This window comes from Cordyceps militaris (genome assembly GCF_000225605.1).
Source record: "Cordyceps militaris CM01 unplaced genomic scaffold CCM_S00004, whole genome shotgun sequence".
NCBI classification, from domain to species: domain Eukaryota; kingdom Fungi; phylum Ascomycota; class Sordariomycetes; order Hypocreales; family Cordycipitaceae; genus Cordyceps; species Cordyceps militaris.
Genome location: NW_006271972.1, coordinates 2,920,456 through 2,942,784, shown reverse-complemented (window position 1 = coordinate 2,942,784; position 22,329 = coordinate 2,920,456). Strand labels below are relative to the sequence as shown.

Sequence of the window (22,329 nt, the reverse complement as noted above, 5' to 3'; positions counted from 1 at the left end):
GGCCTGACTTTGGTATGAACTAAACTTGCCTGATCCGCCGCCATCTTCAATTGTCTGAAAAAGGCCAAAGGTATCGCGTCCTTGACTACGTTCGTCATTAATCAGGCGAATAATACTCATCGTCTGACACACCGGAAAGCCACCCTCCTCAAAACTGCTTCCGTCCAGACAGCTCTGTAACCATTCCTCACACCACAGTCCTATGGCAGGGTCGTGAGAGCGGAGCAGGCAAGCGAGCAATACGCCCGTGATGCCAATCGTGTACATATTGAAATGAACACAATTATTCCAGTCCATGCCGGCAATGACACGCAGTAGCAGTTGAATCCACGAGTCCACTTCTTTGTACGACTCGCGTATCTCCCCCGGGCTTTGGACGCGCAAGCTATCCAGTGGGCCCGATTGTTGGAGCACTCGCAAGGCGATGTAGTAGGAAAAGGTCATGGCTTCATCGTGAGATGAGGTGTGCAGCGGAAGCACCTCTAGTGGCGCCGCAGCGCTATGCAAATTGGCTTCCGAGTTTCTTATTGCGCTGGGCAAAGCATGGATTTGTGACCAGGCATCAAGTCTGTCTCTCTCGCCTCCCATTAGCTGGTCGAGTGAGTCAATTTTTTGTAGAATCTTTTCTTTGTTCTGGTCTTCCACAGAACAGTTTCGGCCTTCGTCACCGTAAAGGTCCCAGTGTGCGATGATGGCCGCATTATGAATGCGATGTGACTCGCACAGCATCAAAAGAATAGACGTGCGCCGGGACTCCGCTCTGGCCAACAAGTCTGGGAATGAGAGATCGAATAGCACTGCTGGTCGATTCCTGTGAAACTCGGCAGTACCAAAGTACACCCTGCGCCACCACATTTGCATCCGAACCTCGATGAGAGCCTTCACAAGATCGGCCGCCTGGCCATGTTTAGCGAGGGTTCTTGCAGCATAGTTTCGAATCAATTGAGCCGCGCCGTCGTAGTGCAGTTCAAAGGTTGGAAATGATCCCATCGACGACTCGATGAAACAGAACAGTGTAATCAAAGCCAAGCCAAGGAGAGGATGGCTGCCAAAGTCTTGAGCGCTCCATCGTGTCATCTTCCTCATCACAGATCCATAGAATTCTCCACTGAGAGACTCATGTCCTGGATTCGGTCGGAAGTTTTGTGCGCCTGTGCTTGAGCCCATGGGCAGTCTTCGTTGCGGCGATGTCCGGCTGAGATGACTTGCAGACAGCGCCACCATCATGTCCGCAAATAGAGGGGACGACCTCAAAGAAAATACGTTGCCTGTACATAATACCGAAGGTGGAACAAGATATTTCCAGTCCCACGCCGCCAAGTAAAATCTAGCGGCATCTACAGGATTGGTCCTCGGCATAAGGCTTTGCGGTATCGTCAAAGCTGAACGCCTCAATGCAACCAGACCGGCCTGAGCATCGACGAATGTTCTGCCTGCAGTCTCTGCTGATAGATTGGCTCCATCCTCTGGGATTCGGTTTGCCGTGGGCAGTTCCAAATCTAATGCTCCTCGGGTCTTCTCACAGTTCTTGGTTGGCTTTGGTCGGACACTAGGCTGGTACACTTGACAAAACTTGAATGCGGTGTCCTGTTTGCACTCGCCGCCTAATCGCTGACATCGTCCACATATAGGCTTTAAATTATCGCACTAGGAGAAAGCGTCAGAGTACTTTTCAAATTGACAAAAACACGCATCCTACCTTTACTCGCCGGTCTCTGCAGCCCAAGCAGCCCGTTCGTGTGCGGGTTATATTGGTCTTCTTTGGTCGAGGCTTAGTAGGCTTGTACATATTTTCGACTCAGCGCTTATGAGTCTTTGACTCGTTCCATTCTTTCATAGTATAAGCACAATGTCTGCTCCGGGTAAGGGTTCGTTCTTTGGTAAGTATGATTGATGTTTGCAGTGCTGAGAGTTCCACAGCCAACCTATATTCCGGCGACGAACCCGCGACCGAAGCAGCGCCAAAAAATATGAACTGAAGAAAAAGGGTTGACCAGAATTATTCCATTCTGGTCTTCTTCCATACTATTTGGCCAATGCATTTCCCCTTAGATCACGTTGTTCTGAGTTGAACAGTTGAAGTCCATCACACGGCCGGATAAACTATTCACCACGTATCTACCTGTCGGGCCCACTGCTACTGCGACGGGCAGCAGCTGGCTTCCTGAACCTCCATGACTGTTTCGTCGATCGACCTAATTAATTGGCACCAATTCGATCACCGTAATCGACCAACGATAGATATGGAGCTGCTTTCGAAATAGCTCAGCTCAATGGCCGCACGATACCAGGCGCCATGCCAGCGCGCTACCCGTCTTGCGCCGAGCCCTCACATTCTGATCACCGACGAGATGTTTCGCAATGCGATTGAGCGACACTCACAACGCATTATGTCTCAACGTCGACGGATAATGACACATAGAGGACCGCTAGAAGGCAGACGGCGACTCGGGAAGCGAACTCTTACTGGCGCCATGCATCCTCATACACACCCTGTACCCGCTTGGCACATCGAAGTTCTCTCAAACGCGACATTGCAATGGTATGCGCCGACGACCCCCGAGGAACGCCAGCTCCGAGCACACCAACTTTCAATACCCAACCTATGGGGCAAGTTCCTCAAGTGGCTGGAGATGTCAGACGCCGACGAACCATTCATCCTCCCTCCGAGAGACATCGATGAATACCCCGATTTCTCGACGACGACACGGAACCTGCGACTCAGCATATCCTCTCTTAACGCTAGTGATGCGAGCACCGCGCTGGAGCTTTGTCAATCCTTTTGTGCCACTGTACAAGAGGGGATCCTAATCGGACAGATAACCACGGAGGACATGCTGGTCGCCTTGGACCCTTTCGATTCAGCCTCGCGCCAGGTTATCTCAGATATGCGCATCGGTGGCAAGATATTTTCAACGATCCGGTCATCCATCGCCGAAGCGTTGGAAGCGACACAAATCAGTAGACCTGATGCTGTACCGGACGAGATGTGGGGAGCCATGTTTAAATTTGTCACCGCCATCCACGGCCGCTTCCACGACGTGAGTTGCTTCAACAAGTTGCTTACCGCTATGCCGGAATCTGCCAGAGCAAGCGTCTCCGACGATACCCTCTTCATATACATCAAGACATTCATCCAGTCGCAGGCGACACGAGATCATCGCAATCCTGCTTGGCCATGGTGCTGTTCAAAGGTTGGAACTGCCCTTGGTCAGCTTTCTCAGGGTCAACGACATACATTATTTGCGAGAATAAACAAGTTTGTTAGGGACCCCCGAAGCGACACAGACACCAAAATGAAGACTTCATTCGCATGGCTTCTTATACAGGCGTACGATGCAGGCCTGAGTGCCAAATCATACACAGAAATATACAAAAAGAGCTCGGGGCAAAACATGGATCACAGTGGCTATCGGATATGGCAACTGGCAGTCGCTCGCATGTATAGCCATGGAGTTCTCCCAAAAGATTTGCACCGGCACGTCGCTGGTTGGAACTTTCACGATAGTCTGCCACAGCGCTGGACGATTGTTGCAAAGACATTGTTAGAAACGCAGCATCCTGAAGCTGCGATCGCCTCTCTGTGCGATTTCCTTGCCGACCTTGGCGAGACATGGCACCTCGCTGAGGGACTCATCGCATCGCATGCTGAGACGCCGTGCGCTGAGCTACTCCAGACAGTCGCCAATACCTGCGGCAAGTTGGACATTGCTATTGCACTCAACATTGCCGCGAACAAAACCACGCCGGGACATGATCTACTTTGCGTCGGCCCGTCCGGGACCATGGAGCAGCATTTTGACAAGTTCATGGCATATCCCAAGGCAGAATCGTTTGCATGGCGCGCAATCAAAGCCGAGGGCGGCACCGTCGAGTCCAAGATGGATCTGATTGACTTCCTCAGCGACAAGTACCAGTCTAGTCCCGCCCTCAGCAGGAGCCAGAAGCTCCGGCGCGCGCGGCGAACGGCCGCCTACCAGATGGCGCTCGTCGGTACGGTATCTCCCACCGTTTTGCGCAACGCCATTGCGGCCGTGACCTTGGATCTTGAGGAGGGACACTGGGGCCGCGAAACACACCTGCAGTGGGCGACCAAGTTGGTCAACGACAAGGTGAGCCCGCAGGCCGCCAGGGAGATGCAAAAGTGGGTGGAAGGGTGGCGTCATTTGATCAACGATGCTACGAGCCAAATGAACACTGTCAAGGTGTCAGCAACGGAGTTGCAAAGCAACTTGGCGGAACCAAGCTCTGCCAGCGGCTCACGTCTCCGAAGCCCACTGAAAAATAGTTGTGAGCGCGATCATAAGGCAACAACTAGGTTAAATCGCTTCAAGTGATAAATTGCACCAATACAGCAGTTCAATCTCGAGTTGCAAGTTATATGACAATACCAAAAAGGAAGTCACAGTATAATGCTTGACGCTCGAAGCCAATAGACATAATATAGAGTAAAAAATCATGTAAATTTTATTCGTCCAAACCCGAACTAAATGGAAAGCTCATAAATAGCAAACGTAGATAAATAACAATCGTGATACACAAAATGTTCTGTCCCAAACAATCCAAACCCCCAACACCAAAGCCAACCAGAAAGTGGAAACCTCCCGTCCAAAGCTCCCATTCTCCGCAGGACCAAGGCGACAAGGGTGGAAAAGTATGGCCTGTCCAAATATAAAACAAGAGAATCGCAAGCAAAAAAAAAAGACGAAAAAAAAAAACAACAAGAGAAATGTAGAAGCAGAAATATCATGTGTCGCTTCGTAGCAAACATTCTGCATATGTGACCCAGTGAGAAGACATATTGGCCGTCTTCTTCCCACGCAACCACACACCAGACATTCTATTGCCCATGTATATGCAAAGGGCTGCAGGTCATATAATCCTTGTCAGAACCAAAAAAAAAAACATTGAAAAGAAGAGGAAGCCTTGCATCGTTTTCGTGAATGAACAACACCAATATTATACCGTATGTGAAAGTAGAACCCAGATGATTTTTGAAAGGAGAGGTGACTTAGAGATTTCCATGGAGAAGAGGCGCAATGAGATATTCCAGCACTAATTGGGGGAGTTTCAACTGCCAACATCGGGATTTCAAACATCTGGCTGGCTGAGCATGGCATCCGTCGTCACGCTGAGGCGGCTCGGGGCACCAAGAAGCGAGGCTCCGCCGGCCTCGCTCGAAGGCGTCACATGGCGTCTTCCATAGTCGCGCGCAACAAGAACTTGCGCGGGGCAGACTACAATTTCCTCATCGCCGACACCAGCATCATCGCCCTTCTTGACGACCAGAGGAAAGAGGACGACGCGGACAATGGAATTGTCGGCCTCGATCTCCTCGTTGGTCTGCTTAGTCTGCGGGCTCCGCTCGTTCATCATAGACGCATTGAATTGCACCGTTGCTGCCAGCTCACCGTCTGCGTCATATTCAGGCTGCAGGGGCGGGAGCATCATATACTCGGCTCGCTGTGTGCGCATAGCGACGGAGAGGTCGACGGCCTCGCGCATGACACGGCGTAGCTGTGATTGGATTTGGTTCTCCATATTGCTCGGCGGAGGCAAGATCTTGCAGAGGGTCTGGAAGATGGCCTGCACCACAGCTTCGGTGTCGAGTTCGCGTTGTTCCTGGAAGCTGGCACGCTTGGCAAGGAGTGTGAGCGTGACCGCGCGCCACTGGCGGACGGCATTCTGCGGGCCAACTTCTGTCAGAAGCTTCTCCAGAGACTTGAGTTTCTGACGCTGCTCGCGATCCATGCCGAAGAGGTAGCGAGTAAAGATAAACTCCCAAATCATACTCATGGTCATGGACATGAAGATGTCTCGTCGCTTGACTCGGTCATTGAGATAATGGTCGACATCGGAGCCATCTAGGACAGAATTGTCGAGGCGGTCAATGGTCTTTTCGTCATTAATCTCACTCGTCAAACGACAAGCACGCATGTCTGAGAACTTGGAGAATCGTAGGACCCATTGCTGGACGTGGGAGCAGAGCTGCTGACAGCGATTGTCAAAGTAGTCCTCGTCCTGGATATTGAGAAAATCAGAATCACCAGCCTTTGAAGCGAGGATCTGGCGCTGCATCTCGCGAACTTGTTCCTTGGCGGCTTCGAGCTGCTCGCGCAGACTGGCAATCTCGGCATCCTTCTCATCTAGACTTTGCAAGTGACCACCCTCGGGGCCGTCCAGGCTGCGGGTGCCATCGCCATAGGCCGCAAGACCAGTATAGCGACTGTTGTCTTTGCTTGCAAGCTCGGCGTTGGCGCTGGTCAGGCCCTCATTGACCTCAGTCAGACGATTGACCTCGTTGTGCAGATATTGTAGGGACTGTTTCAACGCATCAATCTCGGCATCGCGTTCGGAGAGGACGGACGTGGCGCTTCGGTTGACAACCTGTTCGGCGTGGTTACGGGCTTCTGTCAGCAGGCGATTCTCGGCGACGAGCTGTTCGACTCGCGACTCCAGCTCGAGAACTTGCATGCTTTGGCGGCGGCGCATGCTATGTGGTCTAGTCGGCGATCGAGGCGACCCAAGGCGACCCTCTCCGAATCCATCCTATAACAAGAGTGTCAGTTATTGGAGTGCATGCAGCAGTTGCAAGTACAATGATGGTGATGGTGCGGGTGGCTGGGGAAACCTGAGGCAAATGAAAAATGAAAAAAAAAAACCAACAAAAATAAAGAAAACCCAAGCCAAAATACCGCATCGCAACCAAAGATGGGGAAACTGTCGCAACGTATCAAAAGACACTCACGTATACATCAGCCATGTCCTTTGTACGGACACGGGCCTCGTTAGCAACGGGCGGCGTGGAGTTGTTTTGTTGACGAAGAGCTCGAAGGTCTCCGCTCATGCGCTTGTCGACCCGCCGCAGAGGTGGCGGTGTATGTGTGGCTGTGGAGCGGTAGCCTGATATGCTGCCTGGGCTATCAGGCCTCAACTTTAGCGGCTCTGGAGTGCGTTGGCGGGACAAACTAGTGTTGGACACAGATCTCCGCGGCACAGTCGCTTCGACAGAGGCTGATCCGGAGGCTACTGCGTGTGACTCTGACACCGCTCGTCTGTCATTGTCGTATCCCTTGTCGTGATGAGCAGCTCCAGTGGCCAGCGCAGTCGCTCCGGTTGCCACTGCCGCGAGCCCACCGTAGTCTTTTTTGGATCGGCGCAACTTCTTCTCAGGGTCGGCAATTGGCGTCGTTACGTCGTCTCGAGCCGGTTCATGTAGAACCGGTGTATTGAAAGGCGAAGGGCCTAGCCGTCTGTCCAGATCCCGGCTATGCGCCTCTGGCGTCTGCATGTGCGTCGAGTCGCGCCAATCACCGCTGTCCACACCGCTGTCTCGAAGCTTGTCGTCCACAATCTTGGGGCTTCTGCGTCGCTGAGGCGATTCTGGGATAAACCCACTGTCGCGGTTGGGTCGCTCCGCCGGCCAAAGTTCACCGGTAGCGGCCGCCCTCTCAGCTTCAGGAAGCTCTTGGACTGCAGGCAGTCCTCTCGTAGGCGAAGATCGTAGCTCGCTCGGTTCCGAGTATAATTGGCGAGACGAAACCTCTCGAGGCGTTTCTTCAAATAGCCCTCCTACTGGCTCCTCCAGTTTTGAATCACGTCGAAGTAGGCCACCAGGCGTAGATTGTAGCACCGAGGACTCGTCACGTCCCAAGACGGGGCTCTCGATATACTCATCGCCCACCGGCACTCCTTGTCTGACATTTTCTTTCCATTCATCGCCAGACTCAGTGAAACTGGTGCTAGCGGGGGTATGTGGTGCCACGCTGGGGCCAGGGTCCGGTCGGCTCGGGCCCCAAAACTCGTCAACTCCATCGTCTGCTGCCTCGTCTCTCGGTTCCTCTGCAATATTCCTCTTCTCTGATCCCTCCCACAAGGCCGGATCATCAAACATGTCATTCTCCTGCGGCTGTCTCTTGTCCACAATCTTGGACTTCTTGCCCTTCTGCTTCTTCCCTCCTCCATACATCTGCGTCAGAGCCGCTACACCACCCGTAAGCGCTGCCGCGGCTCCCACCGCCTCGAGTGAGTCGCGAATTCCTTTTGCCTTGCCACCGTCCCTTGCTTTGGAGCGTTCTGTCGTCGTCATCTTGCTATCAGAGCTTCTGAACTTATCGTCAACAGACCTTGTCATTTCAACATCGGGTAAATCGTCTCTTTTGACTTCACCAACACTAACCGCTTCATCAGATCGCCTTTCTTGCCTCTCGTCACCTGTTGTAGTCGCATCATCTCGTTTAGCCTTCCTTGCCGTTGAAGAATCGTCGTTGTTCGAAATGTCCTCGTCCAATTTCATAGTAGCTTGAGTGACCGGGGTAATCTCTCCAGTAGTAGACTGGCGTTTCTTGTCTTTCTTGGATTTTTTCTTGGTCGGTGCGGATCGGCTATCATCACCTCGTAATTTGGTCTCAGACATGACAGTTGGTTCTTCTACGAATTTGGCGGGAGCTTCGGTAATAGCCTCGAGGCAAGGGACATCCTGCGCCTCAATTGGTGCCTCCGGGGATGATTGCTCGTTGACCGGATCGTCCTGGTCTTGGAAAGACATATCCTTGGCTTCCTTTTCCTGGCCCTTGATGTCGGTTGGGAAGCGCTCGTCCTCCGCTGCGGGTTCGGGTTGTGTCAAGGCCGAACTAATGTCTGCGTCAGACCCAAGAACGCCCTTGCTCCCAGTTCCCTCCAAGTCAGCCAGTGAGATGGGTTTGCCCTTCTTGCCCTTCTTGCCCTTTTTCTTCGTAGGCATTGGCCATTCACCACTGACCGCTTCGGCAGGCGGTGCTGGCTCTGGGTTAGCAGTGGGGCCGGCAACAGCGTCCTCAGCAGGAGAGGGGATAGGATCGAGGGCAGGTTCTGTGGGAGGATCAATGACAGAGTCGGCCAAAGGCTTCTCCGCAGCGGCCTCATGCTCGGCTAAGAAGGTGGTTTTGACTTTGGTCTCCTTCGACTGCGTGGCCCACAAGTCATCGGCGTTAGCCTCAACAGGCGCAAGTTCGGGAGCAGCGTCTGAGGCTACAAGCTCCCGAGTCTGCTCAGTGGCGGGAACGCCTTGGGCGGCGTTAGGTTCAGCGGTCTCCTCTGTGGGACTGGACTCTGGTTGCGCATCCAGAGTGCTTTGTCGCTTGCCCTTCTTGCCCTTCTTGCCTTTCTTTGCAGACAAGGCCCATTCATCCACCTCCAACGCCGGGGATCGAGTCTCTGGGGTTGCAAGACTGTCGAGAGGAGCCACGGCTGCCGTTGGCTCCTCAGCAGGCACAGTCGAAATAGCAACATCGGCTTCGACGGCTGGCTCTGGGGGAGGACTGGCGAAATCAAGTCCGGACTTTCGCTTCTTGTCCTTCTTCGACTTCTTTCCCGAAACCGGGGCCTCGAAGCTAGTTTCGTCAGCAGCTTTGGGCTCTTCCGAAGCTGCGTCTCCTCTGGTCGCTAGTGGCCACCCGTCATCGTTCTCCTCTGCCCATGAAGACTCGGGTGGCTCGAACGTGGAACCTTCGGGAGCTGCTTCTTTAGCAGTCGATTCCGCAGCTCTAGTCTCTTCTGCCACCGATGCAGGCTCAGCCACGTCGGATGTTAAACGACTAAATCTCTTGGCCTTCTTCTTGTCCTTTCTGGAGACTGCTTTCGTGACAAACCCTTCTGCTTCGAGTTCCGTAGTTTCAGGAGCCGGTAAAACTTGACGCTCGCCCTGCTCTACATCCTCCTTGACGTCCTGAACTGACTCTGGATTCGGAAAAGGCTCAGGAGTTTCGTCCATCAATATGCCCGCCCCGGCACCTGCAACAACACCAAGAGCCGCAGCAGCCAGGCCGGCCTTTTTCAACTGTTTCTTCTCCTTGTTAGAAAGACCCGCCATCCACTCGTCTTCTAACTCGGCTTTATTGACGGCTGGTTCTTCGGGAACCTGGGAAGCCATTGCCTTGACACCGGCCTCTGGAATGATCTCGGTGGCCGGTTCCACGGAGGGTTCATCCAGCACCTGTGCGGAATCTTGGGCAGTGGGCTCTAATGCTTCGCTCGCAGACTCCTTCGGCTTCTTTGTCTCGTCTTTAGGAGAAGAAGTGACGCTGGCGCTGCCCCATTCGTCTCCGGCCGCAGCTTCCTCAGGCGGCGTCTCGAAAACAGGCGCAGCAGCAAGTTCAGCAGCAGGGTGGACGGTGGGTTCAGGATGTTCATCCACCCTCACGGAATCAGCCATTTCCTTGGACTCAGTTGCAGATTTGGCGCACGGCTCCCCATCGGGCTGCGTGGTGGGCTCCTCGACCGTTGAGACGCCTTCAGTTTTGGATATCCGTTTTTTGTTCTTCTTCTTATCTTTTTTGTAAGATACCAAAGCTGAATCGCCCCATTCACTTTCAGGCTCGGCCTCTTTTGCAGGGCTGTCAGGAGAAACCACCTCGGGAGCAGCCTTAATAGCAGCCTCCATGACAGGCTCGGAAGGAAGCATTTCGGCTTCCAACGTCCTAGCTCCCGTGACATTTCCGGCGGAGCTCTCATCTACAAGCGGTTGAGAGGTTTCTTCGGACAGTTTAACGGCTTCGCTCACTGGCTTGTCTTCTTTGTGCGCGTTCGCCCACTCATCCTCTTGAAACACAGCGTCTTGGGTTATTGGTTTGGTAGAAGGCTCCGCAAAATCTTTCTCTTCGACCGCGTCATGAGGAGCAGTAGTCTCGACGGATTGCACAACTGCAGGCTCGGCGGATGTCTCGTCCAGCGGCGGAACGACATCGCTCATTGGCTTCTTTTTATTTTTCCTATCCTTCTTGGATGTCTTTGTCGAGAAGCCAACCGGGTCGTCTTCCACCGTCGACTCTAGCGTCGCCGTCTCGGCAGAAGTCTCTGATAAGTCCGATAAATTCGTCGAAATCGTAGCCTCGGTAGTTTGCTCGGCCATCTCCTCGATGACGGTTGCTTTGACGGACATCGCCTCGGGTGTTTGTGAAACAGCCTCGCTCGCGGAATTCTTCTTTTTCTTCTTATCTTTCTTAGAAGGCTTTGTCGAGAAGTTACCCCGCTCGTCTTCGGGCTCGGCAGCGAACGCGGGCTGGGTGGTGCTCTCAGGCTGGGGTTCCGTAGAGACAACCTCGGGCTCAAGTTGTGCAGCACGGTCTTGGTTCGCAGTTCCGATCGCCACTACTTCCGATAGAGACTCTTCGACAGGCCGGATGTCAGCTTGAGGTTGCTCTACATCGTCGCTCTGGCGGTCCACCGACATGGCAGTATCAAGATCTTCGACTTCAGGTCTCGGCTCAAGAACAGGAATTATTGGTCCGGTCGCTGCCGCTTCAGCTACTTCCGAAACTGTCTGCTTCGTCTTTTTCTTCTTCTTTTTTTCCTTTTTCGAAGATTTAGCAGGGAACTCATCCGGGCTTGGCTGTTCCGTTTCGGGAGATTCAGGTTCAGCGTCAGGTTGCAAGGCAGCTTCAACTAGAATCTCAGGCTCGCTCGCGATAGGTGTGGTCAGCGGGACAGCCTCGGTTGGCGGAACATCTTCAGTTGACTCAAAATGGGGCTCTTCCACAGAAGCCTGCTTCTTCTTTTTTTTCTTGTCTTTTTTGGAAGTTTTCGTCATGGATCCGCCCCCTTCCTCATTTGGTTCAACCTCGTCCTGTTGCACTGGGGTCGGCTCTGTTTCGGGAGGCGATTCGAGTGTAGGGCCAATCGAGTTGGTCTGGTCTGCGATGATGTCGTTGGAAGGTTCGGCAACGTCATCCAGTAGCCTAACGGGCTGCTCCTCGTCAACAGATGTCGCGGTTTCGGCTTCAGTAGCTTCCTTGGGAACATCGCCAATAGGCTCGTGCAGAGCTGCCTGCTTCTTTTTCTTTTTCTTGTCCTTCTTGTCCTTCTTGTTAGGGAAGATAGAATCGGCATCGTCAGTAGCGGGGTTGCGAGAAGTCCCAATGACTGGTCCCTCGGCAGCCGGTACAACAGGCATTGCATCAGTCGTATCACGCGGTGCGCCTACCTCGGCGGCGTCAATCGCTTGGGCCACACTCTCCAACTCAAGAATAGTCTCAGCAGGTGTCTCGGTAACGGCGGCAGTGTCTAATTGGGGATCAGCGTCTATCTGGGGCTCAGCTGCATCACCAGAGATCAAAGAACGTGACTTCTTGTTCTTTTTACCCTTCTTTCCTTTCGTGGCAGTCGCTAACGGCCATTCCTCCACCGGCTCTGAGAGAGCGGGCAAGTCTTTCTTGGCTTCCAGTTCCAAGGCCTCGGGTTGCTTATCAGAAATATCGGCAACCGCTTCAGGCTCCTCTGTCAAGTGAGAAACGAGAACGGTCTCATCCTGAAGCTTCTCGGTCCTGTTCCCTGAGATGAGTCTGCTCCATTCGTCCTCTGACTCCACGTCCGTCTTGGGCTTGTCAACGTCGGTAGTGTCGGTAGCAGTAGCGACATCATCAATAACATCCAGTGTGTTGGAATCGGTCGTAAGCGCAGCAAGAGCCATATCATCAACACCCGACTTGTTATCAAATTCGGCAGAAGTAGAGGCAAGGGTTGGATCGTCGAGCGCTCTGTCGGCAGAGCTGGTGTCTTGACTATCCGGAGCAAGCTCTTCGGTTGGGCTCCAGACTTGACGATTCTTCTTGCCTTTCTTGCCCTTCTTCTTGGAGGCCGGAGAGTCGCTCCAGTCATCTGTGGGGGGTTGGCTGTCCGTCTGCGTGGTGTCCGCACTGGCATCATACTGGACTTCCTCAAAGACGGGATCTTGCGCGGAGAGGACTGTGTCCTGGGTCTCGAGAATCGGGGTCGCAGCGGTTCCTTGAGTGCCACCAGTCTCAGAAAGGTCAATTTCGGGGGGCAGCACCTCCTCCTCCTCCTCAAGCGGCAGAGTAACAATTTCGGGTTCGGGTTCAAACTGCACCGATTTACGCTTCTTTTTCTTCGGTTTTATCTTGTCCTCACCGACAGCTGCAAACTTCTCTTCTTCGGGGTTGGCGAGAGATTCAGGATTTTTCTGCTCTTCAGAAACCGCAGGTTGGTCGTGAGTTTCTTCGACCGCAGGAGCTTTGTCCAAGACAGGGTCAATTTGTGCATCCACAACTTCTTGACTCTGCTCATCGGTTGTTGTGGCCGGCTCCTCGGAAGGCGTAGTATCGTCAAGGAGGACAGCAGTCTTCTTCTTCTTCCTCTTCTGGTTCCTCTTGGACGCAGCGGGAGTGGACAAGAAATCATCTGCGTTGACGGCTTTGGCGTCCGACAGTTTGTTTGGAACGTCGGCTGCGACCTCGAGCTGAGCCTGCTCAGCATCTATGTCAAGAGGCGTATCTTCAACAGATGCGCTCTTATCGGCAGCGATCGAGGTCTCTTGCACAGTCTCTGCCTCTGGCTGCAGCTCAGTAGGCACATCGGGCACGTCAGGCCCCACAGACCTCCTCTTCTTGTTCTTCTTCTTTTTCTTAGAAGCAGTCGATCCTTCATCAGCATCTACAATGACCGCGTCGGCCTTGTCGAACTGCGGCTCCGAGCTGGCTTCGGTGTTGATTTGAACTATTTCCGTGGCTAACTCATCGGCAGGAAGATGGCTTTCTCGAGTTTCTGTAGGAACGGCGATATCTTGCAGGGCCTCCCGCATGGACTCCGGCTCGGCGGTCAGAACTTCTTCGTTTTCTGTGACGATGGGAGTTTCTTCCACAGCCTCTGCCACGGAGTGCGGTTTAGCAAGAGCGTCATCAAGCGCAATAGACTTCTTCTTCTTGCTCTTTTTATCCCTTTTAGAAGTAGGAGTAGTTGACCATTCATCTTCAGCATCTGCAACAGTGGCCTCAACCGTACCAGGCTGTGATTCGGGTGTAGGCTCTGCTTCGGTTACGGTAACATCAGTTGCAGCCTCCTCGGTTGAGAGTGCGTCATCTCGCGCAGTATTTCCCTCACTTGCGAGCTCTGTTGAAGGATCACACGCACTCGTAGAGTCAACTTCGGTCAGGGGCTCAAGCTGCTGACCCTTCTTGCTCTTCTTCTTGCTCTTCCTTGTGGAGCGCGCCAGCGAATCAGCTGCCTCCGCGATATCAGGCTGGGCATCGGTTACAAGGTCCTCCACTTTGGCAGAAACGCCATGAGTCTCGGCGGGCGGGCTCTGAGGAACCTCACTTGGCGACAGGCGTTCGACTTCAGGCGTGATCTCCGAGGCAGATTCTCTGCTGGAGGCGGCTCCTGTGGCGAGTGCGGCAGCACCAGCAAGGGCGGCGGCGACAGGCAAAGCGTCAACAACATCATCTTCCCAGGTTTGCGACTTCTTCTTCTTTTTCTTGCCCTTCTTACCCTTCGGAGGCTCTTCGCGGGCTTGATCTGGAGTGGATATATTGTCAACATCCTCCACAACGGTTGAGACATCAGCAACAGAGCCAGGCGCCTCCACAGAAGAAGATTCGAGAGAGAAATCAGGTCCGGGTGTCGATTCGGGGGCAAGCCCTGGCTCTGTAGAAGCCTCGGGAGCAGAAGTAGGAGCGGGGTCAGATTCAGGTTCGGGCGCCTTTTCAGAAGCGCGTTCAGCTGCAGGCTCCAAGTCAAGATCAAAAGGAGGGACATGTTCAACTACAGGTAGTGGTTCAGGTACAGACTCAGCGGCAGGTTCTGTGGGTGATTCGAGTACAGGCTTGACGGCAAGATCGGAAGCAGAAACAGACTCAAGGGCAGACGTCGGTTCAGATGCTGGCTCAGCAGCAGGCTCTGGGGCAGATTCGGTTATAAGTTCGCGAGCAGAGGTTTCACCCAGTTCCAGCGGCTGGTTTCTCTTGGCTTTCTTGAGTTTCTTCCTCTGTTTGACGCTGAGCCCTGCCCACTCATCAGGTTCCGCCGCGACAGGCTCCGTCGCAGGAGCGGGAACATCTCTAGCCAGTAGCTCAGGCTCAAGTTGGGAGTCGTGCTGCTCCTGGGCGTCTTGCATCGTTGTTGAGTCCTCCGACCAACGGCGCGAGTCGGCGAATTGAACATCTACGGCATCCTCAAATCGTTCATCGGCCGATGCCAGATCCTCCATAATGTCGGGCATCTCATCATTTGATCTGTGAGTGGACTCGCTTTCCATTGTGGCGGTCGTCTTGGTGGACGAGGGCGTCGAGTTGAGAAGGTAGGAGCTTCGATCCTTGGACATGGAGTCGACCTCATCGGGGTTTACAGCAGCTCCAGACTCCACAAAAGACTGGAATTCGGACTTGACCTCGGCCTTTGGGGTGCTTTCCTGCGAGCCGCCGTGCTGGTCGACTGATGGTGGCAAGTCTTGAGTATCAATGTGAAGGCCTGAAGAGCCAATACCAGCAGGCAAGTTGTCCTCGGTGAGGGATATCTCCGAAGCAGACAGCGAAGGCGGGAGAGCGGGAAGGTCGTCCTGCTTGACAAGCGTGTCACCAGAACCATGGCGAGAGTGCTCGAGAAGGTAGAGAGGTTTGATTTCTCTACTGCTGTCCCAAGATGTGCCGCGCGATGCTCTCTTTGCTGCTGAGTCTGGTATGGTGCCAGATGGAGTAGGGGTGGCGGGAGGGGATCTAAAAGTGCCGCTGGGACTGACTGGGGTGCGCTGTCCCAGACGAAGCGAGATGGGAATGGCTGTTCTGCTAGGCGACTTGGCAGGCGTCTCCTGGGTACTGCGTCGGCGCCGGTGTGACATCTGGTCCCGTCTCATGCCATGCTCTTCGGGAGGCGTGTTCGGTCGACTATCCGGGAGAGCTGGAAGGTCACTGGGCTCTGAGCCCGGGCTACCGGGTTCGCTCGGCGGGAGGGGAAGCAGATCGCCATACTGCGGATCAATGGCGGGTTTGATTGCGCGGGGGGCAATCTCGGGGTCGAAGGTATCGTAATCGTAAGATCCGACTTGCGAGGCCCGCTGAGTGTCGTCGTCGTTGGCCTCGGAGAAGCGGTCGGTGGCATTGGAGCGAGAGACGCCGGCAGCAACAATAGCTGCGGCGCCCGCCAAGCCGACACCCGCGCCAAGGGTGCCGGCATTATCTAAAAAAGACTCCTTCTCCTTCTTGTCCTCGTCTCGCCTGAAAATGCTTGCAAAAAGGCCACTGGATCGTTTGTGTTCTTTGCTCTTGCGGATGCCGCCAGGGGCAGAGGCGACGGAAACGACAGAGCGGGCGTCGTCATCGTCGTCATAATTACGAGATGAGCGCTTGCTGCTGCTTCGTCCGTCTCGGTCTCTTTCCTTGTCGCGATCTCTATCTTTTTCACGTTCGCGGCGGCGGCCATCGGCACGACCTTCAGAAACCACAGACGAGACGTCACGGTCATCAAATATGCTGCGACTTCGGCTCGGTACGTCGCCAGCGGAGTCAAAGTCACCTTCTGTGCCGCTACGGCGCTTGGACTTGCTGCTCTTTCTGCTTCTGTCGCTGCCGTATCCATCTTCACCTTCCACAGTACTGCGACGCTTAGATTTGCCGCTCTTCTTGCTCGCGTCGCTGCCGTAGCCGTCTTCACCTTCCACAGCACTACGACGCTTGGACTTGCTGCTCTTCTTGCTGGCATCGCTGCCGTAGCCGTCCAGGTCGGCTTCGGTACCGCTGCGTCTCTTCGACTTGCTGCTCTTCTTGCTCGAGGTAGAAATCTCCGACTCTGCAGCAGAGCGTGGGGGGGCGGCTTCATCACGGTCCGACTTGGACTTGCGCTTCGACTTGGAAGGGGTGTCCCAATCGTCTACAGCCGCATCGTCCTTGTCCGACTTTCGTAGAGACTGCAAATCATCAAAGGCATCGCTGGGGACCGTAACGATATCCTCTGGCGCCGCGTCTTGACTCTTTCGATTCTTCTTCTTCTTCTTGCCAGCAGAATCTTCGAACGTGTTGTCGGCGACGCCTTCAGTCGGCAGAGAGCGTTCGACGACTGCAGGGTCAGGCTGAGGTTGCGTGTCATGGCTTTCGCCCTCGAGGAGAGCCAGCGCTTTGGCCTGCTTCTCGCGTCGCTTCTGCTCCTTCTTGGAAAGCTTGGACGAGTCATCGATGGCATCCTCAAATGTCGTGGTCTCGGTTGAATCAGGAACAATCGTCTCGGATGATGAAGGGGTGCTGGATTCGCCAAGGTCTAGGGATTGGTGCTTGAGCTTATCCAGCTTCTTCTTATCCTTCTTGCTCAGCTTCTTGGGCGCTTCCCACTCGTGCTCGATATTGTTGTCGCCATTAGCTGGTTTGTCGCGGACAAGGCCACCAGGCTCTGACACCACAGAGCGACTTGACTCCTTTTTGTTGGCAATATCCATAACGATATCAGACATGGATCTGTTATTCCATTCGTCACCATTCGCCTCCCTCGTGCCGGGTGGCGAGTCACGTCGTCTGTAAGTGGGGTCATCAACCACAATATTAGAATCGAAGCCGGTATCCTTGAGTCCGGCAGCTAGAGTGGCCGCGAATTCGATGTCGTCGGCGAATGATCCGGGCAGAGTAGTCCTGGTGGGGTTGGTCGGTTTGGGTCCTGGGACTGGAGGTTGGTCGCGCGTGTCGACAGTGTAAACTTGTTCAGGACCTACGCCGCTGATATCGGGCGAATCATGCACCTTGGAGCCGAAGTCCTCCTTGCCAGACTCGCGCCTAGCAACTGTGTCAGGCTCACCAGAGGGCTCACTGCTGCTACCGGCGACGGCTGCAGCAATAATCCCCCACGGGCTTGCCCTACTCAGACGCGCTCTCGGTTTCTCCTCCCGTTCGTCAACTTTTTCTCTCTCTGCATCGCTCCTACCATCAGCGCTCTCTACTTCAAAACTTTTTGTGGAATTTTCGCCCCAAGAGACGGATTTGTTTGACGACTCAGCCTTGATGAGGTCTCCCTTCGGCCCAATGACAACTTCTGGGGACGGGTCAGATCTTGCTTGCGACTGGGGCTGGCCCCTACGCGATTGCTTCTCGACTTTGGGAGTCGGCTCCCTGCTGGGAATGGGGGTAGGGAATACGAGGTTTAGGACGGGCCGGTCTCGTTCACAGGATGGGTCGCGCGACTTAAAGTTGGACTTGCGCTTACCATTATTCTTCTCAAACTTGCGAGCTTCTGTGGGGGAGAGCTGGTTGTCGATGCGCACATCGGCGTTTGGTGCGTCGTAGGGGCCGACAGTCTTATGCTGCTCGTGCATTTCGGGAGGAGTGACAATTTTGACCTGCGGAGCGTCATCATTCTCGGGTGTCTGGCTGCGGATCTGCTCCTCTTCAATTTTTCGAGCAATCACGGACTGTCTGTAGTATCTATCCGCTTCTTCCTGGACAGTGTCTCTGCGCCAAGACTCGCGATCTCGAGAACCGTCATCGTCATAGCGGTCTCGGCGACGTTCCCGGGAGCGCTCAGCCTCTACAGCAATGGCCGAGGCGACAGCAGCTGCAGCTACAGGAACAGTAGCGTGTTTTGCTTGATCGTAGATGCTGCGTGCCTCATGCTCGCCTTCCTCGTAGTCGTGAGAGCCAGTGGCGTGATGGGAGTAGTCGTGGGAACCCTGGGCTCGCTCCTCAATCTCGAATGAATCCTTTCGGCTCAGTCTCGGCTCAGAAGTGGTCAGCGGCAGATACGGCTCATAGTCGTCAAAATTGGGCTCGCGATCAATTGTGATAATATTGGGTGTCAATGGGCGCCCCGGAGGAACTTCAGCGGCTGCTAATTCAGTCGTGGAAAAGGCACCATCGGCCACTTGGTACAGAAATGGGTTGACCTTTGAGGTGGAGGCGCCCTGGTTGTAGTTGAAATCGTATCTGTCGACGGGCTTGCCCTTATCCTCCTTGCGATCGTCCCGGCTAGAGTATGACTTGTTATCTCGATTGGAGGAGCGAGAAAGCTCGCTACGAGGGTCGACGACATCCCGCTTGCTGCGGTCTCTGCGAGAAGACGAAGGCAGGTCGGCGTAGTATTCGGCTTCAGTTTCGCGGCGCTTACGAGGCGTCTCCTCGTCATCGTTTCTGGAATGGCGCTTGTGGTCGTTCTCGTGTTGTTTGGTGGAGGGCAACGAGTCACGCTTCGACTTCTTGCCGTCCTTGTCCTTTTCGGAGTCCTTGTCTCGGCGCCTCGAATCACGATCACGCTCCCGTCGGTCTTTTTCGCGCTCGGGCTCTCGCTCTCGCTCTCTCTCGCGTTCACGGGCCTGTTCCTTTTCGCGGATTCGATCTCGTTCGCGCTCCCGTTCGCGTTCGTGATCGCGCAGGGCCTTCTTATCCTTTCTGTCCTCTTTACGATCAGAGACCAGAGCAGCGGCACCAGCGGCACCAATGGCAGCAGCCATGAAACCAGCAGCAGTGCTACCATTGACGCCATGGCTGTCGCGGTCCTTGCCGTGACGGGAGTCACGGGGGGCAGGATCCTCCAGTTTCTCGGCGTCATACACTTTAGAAGAGACCGGGAACTTGGGAATCGGCTGCTCAAGAGGCACGGTGGACGTACGAGAGCGATGTGGCAGCTCCTGTCTAGAGTTGGCGTCGACATCAAACCTTGCAGGGTCTGACGTGGGAACGGGGTAGACTTCCCGCATGGGAAGTCTGTCTGAAGGCTCGACATTGTATCGACGAGCGTCCGCGGTCGTCTGGTATGTGTTTTGGGGGACATGTGGATCTTGGCCAAAGCCACACGGGGTATTGATCATGCCGCGCAGAGAATTGACGGGGCCGAACAAGCGAGGGTCGACGACGGAGCTACGCCTGCCAGGATCCGCCAGAGCTGCGGCCGCAGCAGCACCAGCACCACTCGCATAGGGCCCAACACCGTGGCTGGAACTACCAGTCACATTGGGCCGTAAGACAGAGGAGACGACAGAGCCGTACGCGAGAACAGAGTCTGCGCCGTCACTCTCGTCATCCGAGGCATCCTCCCAGTCAGACTGGTCACTTGACGAATCCTCGTGAACTTTGGAGCTGCCGACTCCGCGGGAGCGAGCCTCTTTGCGGCTCTTGCGGTACTTGCCGAGCCCGACTGCCGCCGCTGCCAGCATAGTGGGCTTGACGTAGCCCGCAGCTTTCAGGTCGTGTTTATTCTGCTTGTGCGCCAGGTCGGACAGCTGGCGGCCAATCTCGAGAATCTCCTCGTCCGTTTTGCCGCGCATGGGACCGTCGGGCCTACGCGGGGCGTCGGGGATTACAGCATCCCTCGTCTTGGCTGGGCGACCGCTACTACTAGCAACGGCAGCGCCATAGCGAAAGCTGTTGCTGCCGCCAGAGCCGCGACGGCGCAACTTGGGAATGTATCCCTGTCCGTAGGCCAGGTCCGAATTGACAGACGACGACGAGGAATTGCCGGTGCCTCCAAAGTAGAACGAGGTACGGCGCTTGGACGAGCGAGCAGCCCGGCGGGCTTCGCTGCGGCGACGGCGCTCCGAGGGTGCGCTGAAGAAGGTACCCAGAAAGCCGCCATAACGGCTTTGCGGGTAGTGTCTGGAGATGTCGAGGAGGGAGGAGGAGCTAGAGCTGCCAGCGCTGGAGTTGGACGGAGCTCGTCGTCTCTGGTGTTCTTGGGGGTTGGCACCGATGGAGGAGGTGTACTGGCGAGGGGGTGAGTGTGGTGCGGCAGGGGGCATGCTCGTGAAGTAGGGCGGGTTGGGCATCGAGGTGAAGTCGGCGGTCCTGGTGCGGTTATTGCTGTCGCTTTCTCTGTATCGATCAGTGGCATGACCATCTCGTTCACGGCGACGGTCTATGTCTCGGTCTTGGTCTCTATCTCGCTCGCGGTCAGGTTTGCGCCTGTCAGAGTCATCACGACTCTGACGACGACTCTCGCGTGGCATGGTGGTGAGAGGGGGGGGGGGGGGGCGGTTGTAGGCTTGTTGCTATATTTCCAGTGTCTATGTCTATTCGGTGCGTGGACGGACGCGAAAAGAATAAGGCATATGGGCAGCAGAAAGCCTATGCTCGGCAAATCGGGATCGGGGTTTCGATTCCTTTGGGGTGGGAAAAGGATGAAGGACGAAAATGTTGTTTTGATTTGGAGTGGCCCTTGCGGAGGAGGACTTACATGGTCCTGAAATGGGGCCTGATGGCACCTACACCGAGCTATAGGCCACTGGCGGCCGCTGAGAGGAGCCGAGCTGGGCAAGCTGGTGGGGAGCCATCGACCCGAGCCGCTCCGCTGAAAAAGTGCAAATGGTGGGTGGCTGGGGATGACGCTAGAGCCAGGCAGATAATTCTGGCTGCAACGCCGCTTTAGTAGCGCAGCAAACCAGCTTGCAGCAGGAGGTTGATGCAAGAAGAGCCTGGGTAAATTTTAGATTCCGCGGTACGACTGGTAGGTATTCGTGAACCGATAATTGTATGCTGTTTGTAATTTGCCCTCTGTTGACATACAGTGCTGCTTCAAGCCGCTAGCTGACGTTGAACAATGGGACAACAATGCATGGACTGGTGGGTCTCTGGGCCATTCCTCCATCTTGTTCAGACCGCTACATGAACGTCGCGTTGGGCATCTTTAAGAAGGGTGTCCCGCTCATCAGCAATGCCCAACTATTCATCCTCAATTTTCTGATCCTAGAGATTGTCGTCGTCTCTTATTACAATAAATCGGCTACTCTAAATGGAAACAGTGTTGTAGTTAGGTGCTGGCTATCACATATCAATGTATTATAGCAGCGCTGCGCTAACACTATCTTGGTCGTGGCGCCACAGCTGTCGTGGCACCACTTGTCAGCAGTCAAGCCACAGAATACGGGGCGACGATGCTGGCTGCCTCGTCAACGTCCAGCTTATTTAGTAGGTACTATTACTAGGTACCTACCTAGGTACCTAGCTAGCCCAGAGCAATAAACATGGTGGGAGCCCCGTGCGGCAATGCGCAGGCGATGCATTGAAGCAGTGAACGAAAGAAATCCAGACTACGAACCTAATACTCACTAGCATAGCTGAATCTAATGTATAGAAAAGGACATTTCCCAAAAGTTGCCACCACATTGTGTCCGTCCATTTGATGCACCCGATCGACTACCTACCTCGCTATGTACCTATGTAGTCAGTCTGCTACCCTATTTAGTCCAAGTAAGAGCGTTACAGCTTCCCAAATGTATGCCGCTTGATTGATTATTGATTGATTACTACTTTCGCTTCCTCATGCAGTTATACAACACGGAGAACAAGTTTACTAGAGAATTATCTCCATTTTACTATGCCCTTGGATTCTGATGGCGGACCAGTCGTTCTAATAAAAGTCCAAGAAGCCGCTATTACTCTAGTTCCGCGAGTCCAGAGATGAGAGACAGAGGGAAAAACCAAACAATCGCTATTTGGGCCGCTCACGCTATGCTGGTTTCTAAAACTGCCATGATACATGAGAAGGTCCCAAATCCCAAAAATAACAAAGCAACCCCCTTGGGTATATCTTCCAATTGATACAGCAAGAAGGCACAATGCAACACCAAATGCAGAGGAGCTATGCCAAAAAAAAACC

General features: G+C 54.3%; 3 protein-coding genes across 3 annotated transcripts; 1 reads left to right on the top strand and 2 right to left on the bottom strand.

The window, feature by feature from the left end:
• Nucleotides 1-46: 46 nt before the first annotated feature.
• On the bottom strand, nt 47-1,789 carry CCM_05939 (Fungal transcriptional regulatory protein; the record flags this gene model as incomplete). The annotated part of the gene is made up of 3 exons (XM_006671083.1): nt 47-85; nt 133-1,647; nt 1,700-1,789. The coding sequence occupies 3 exons, from the start codon at nt 1,787-1,789 to the stop codon at nt 47-49; spliced, it is 1,644 nt and encodes a 547-aa protein (XP_006671146.1).
• A 3,302-nt stretch (nt 1,790-5,091) lies between these two features.
• Nucleotides 5,092-20,680, bottom strand: CCM_05938 (involucrin repeat protein; the record flags this gene model as incomplete). Its single annotated transcript, XM_006671082.1, has 2 exons — nt 5,092-6,549; nt 6,749-20,680. The coding sequence occupies 2 exons, from the start codon at nt 20,678-20,680 to the stop codon at nt 5,092-5,094; spliced, it is 15,390 nt and encodes a 5,129-aa protein (XP_006671145.1).
• Nucleotides 20,681-21,281: 601 nt separating this feature from the next.
• CCM_05937 (uncharacterized protein) lies at nt 21,282-21,924 on the top strand (the record flags this gene model as incomplete). The annotated part of the gene is made up of 2 exons (XM_006671081.1): nt 21,282-21,479; nt 21,916-21,924. The coding sequence occupies 2 exons, from the start codon at nt 21,282-21,284 to the stop codon at nt 21,922-21,924; spliced, it is 207 nt and encodes a 68-aa protein (XP_006671144.1).
• Between the last annotated feature and the right edge of the window lie 405 nt (nt 21,925-22,329).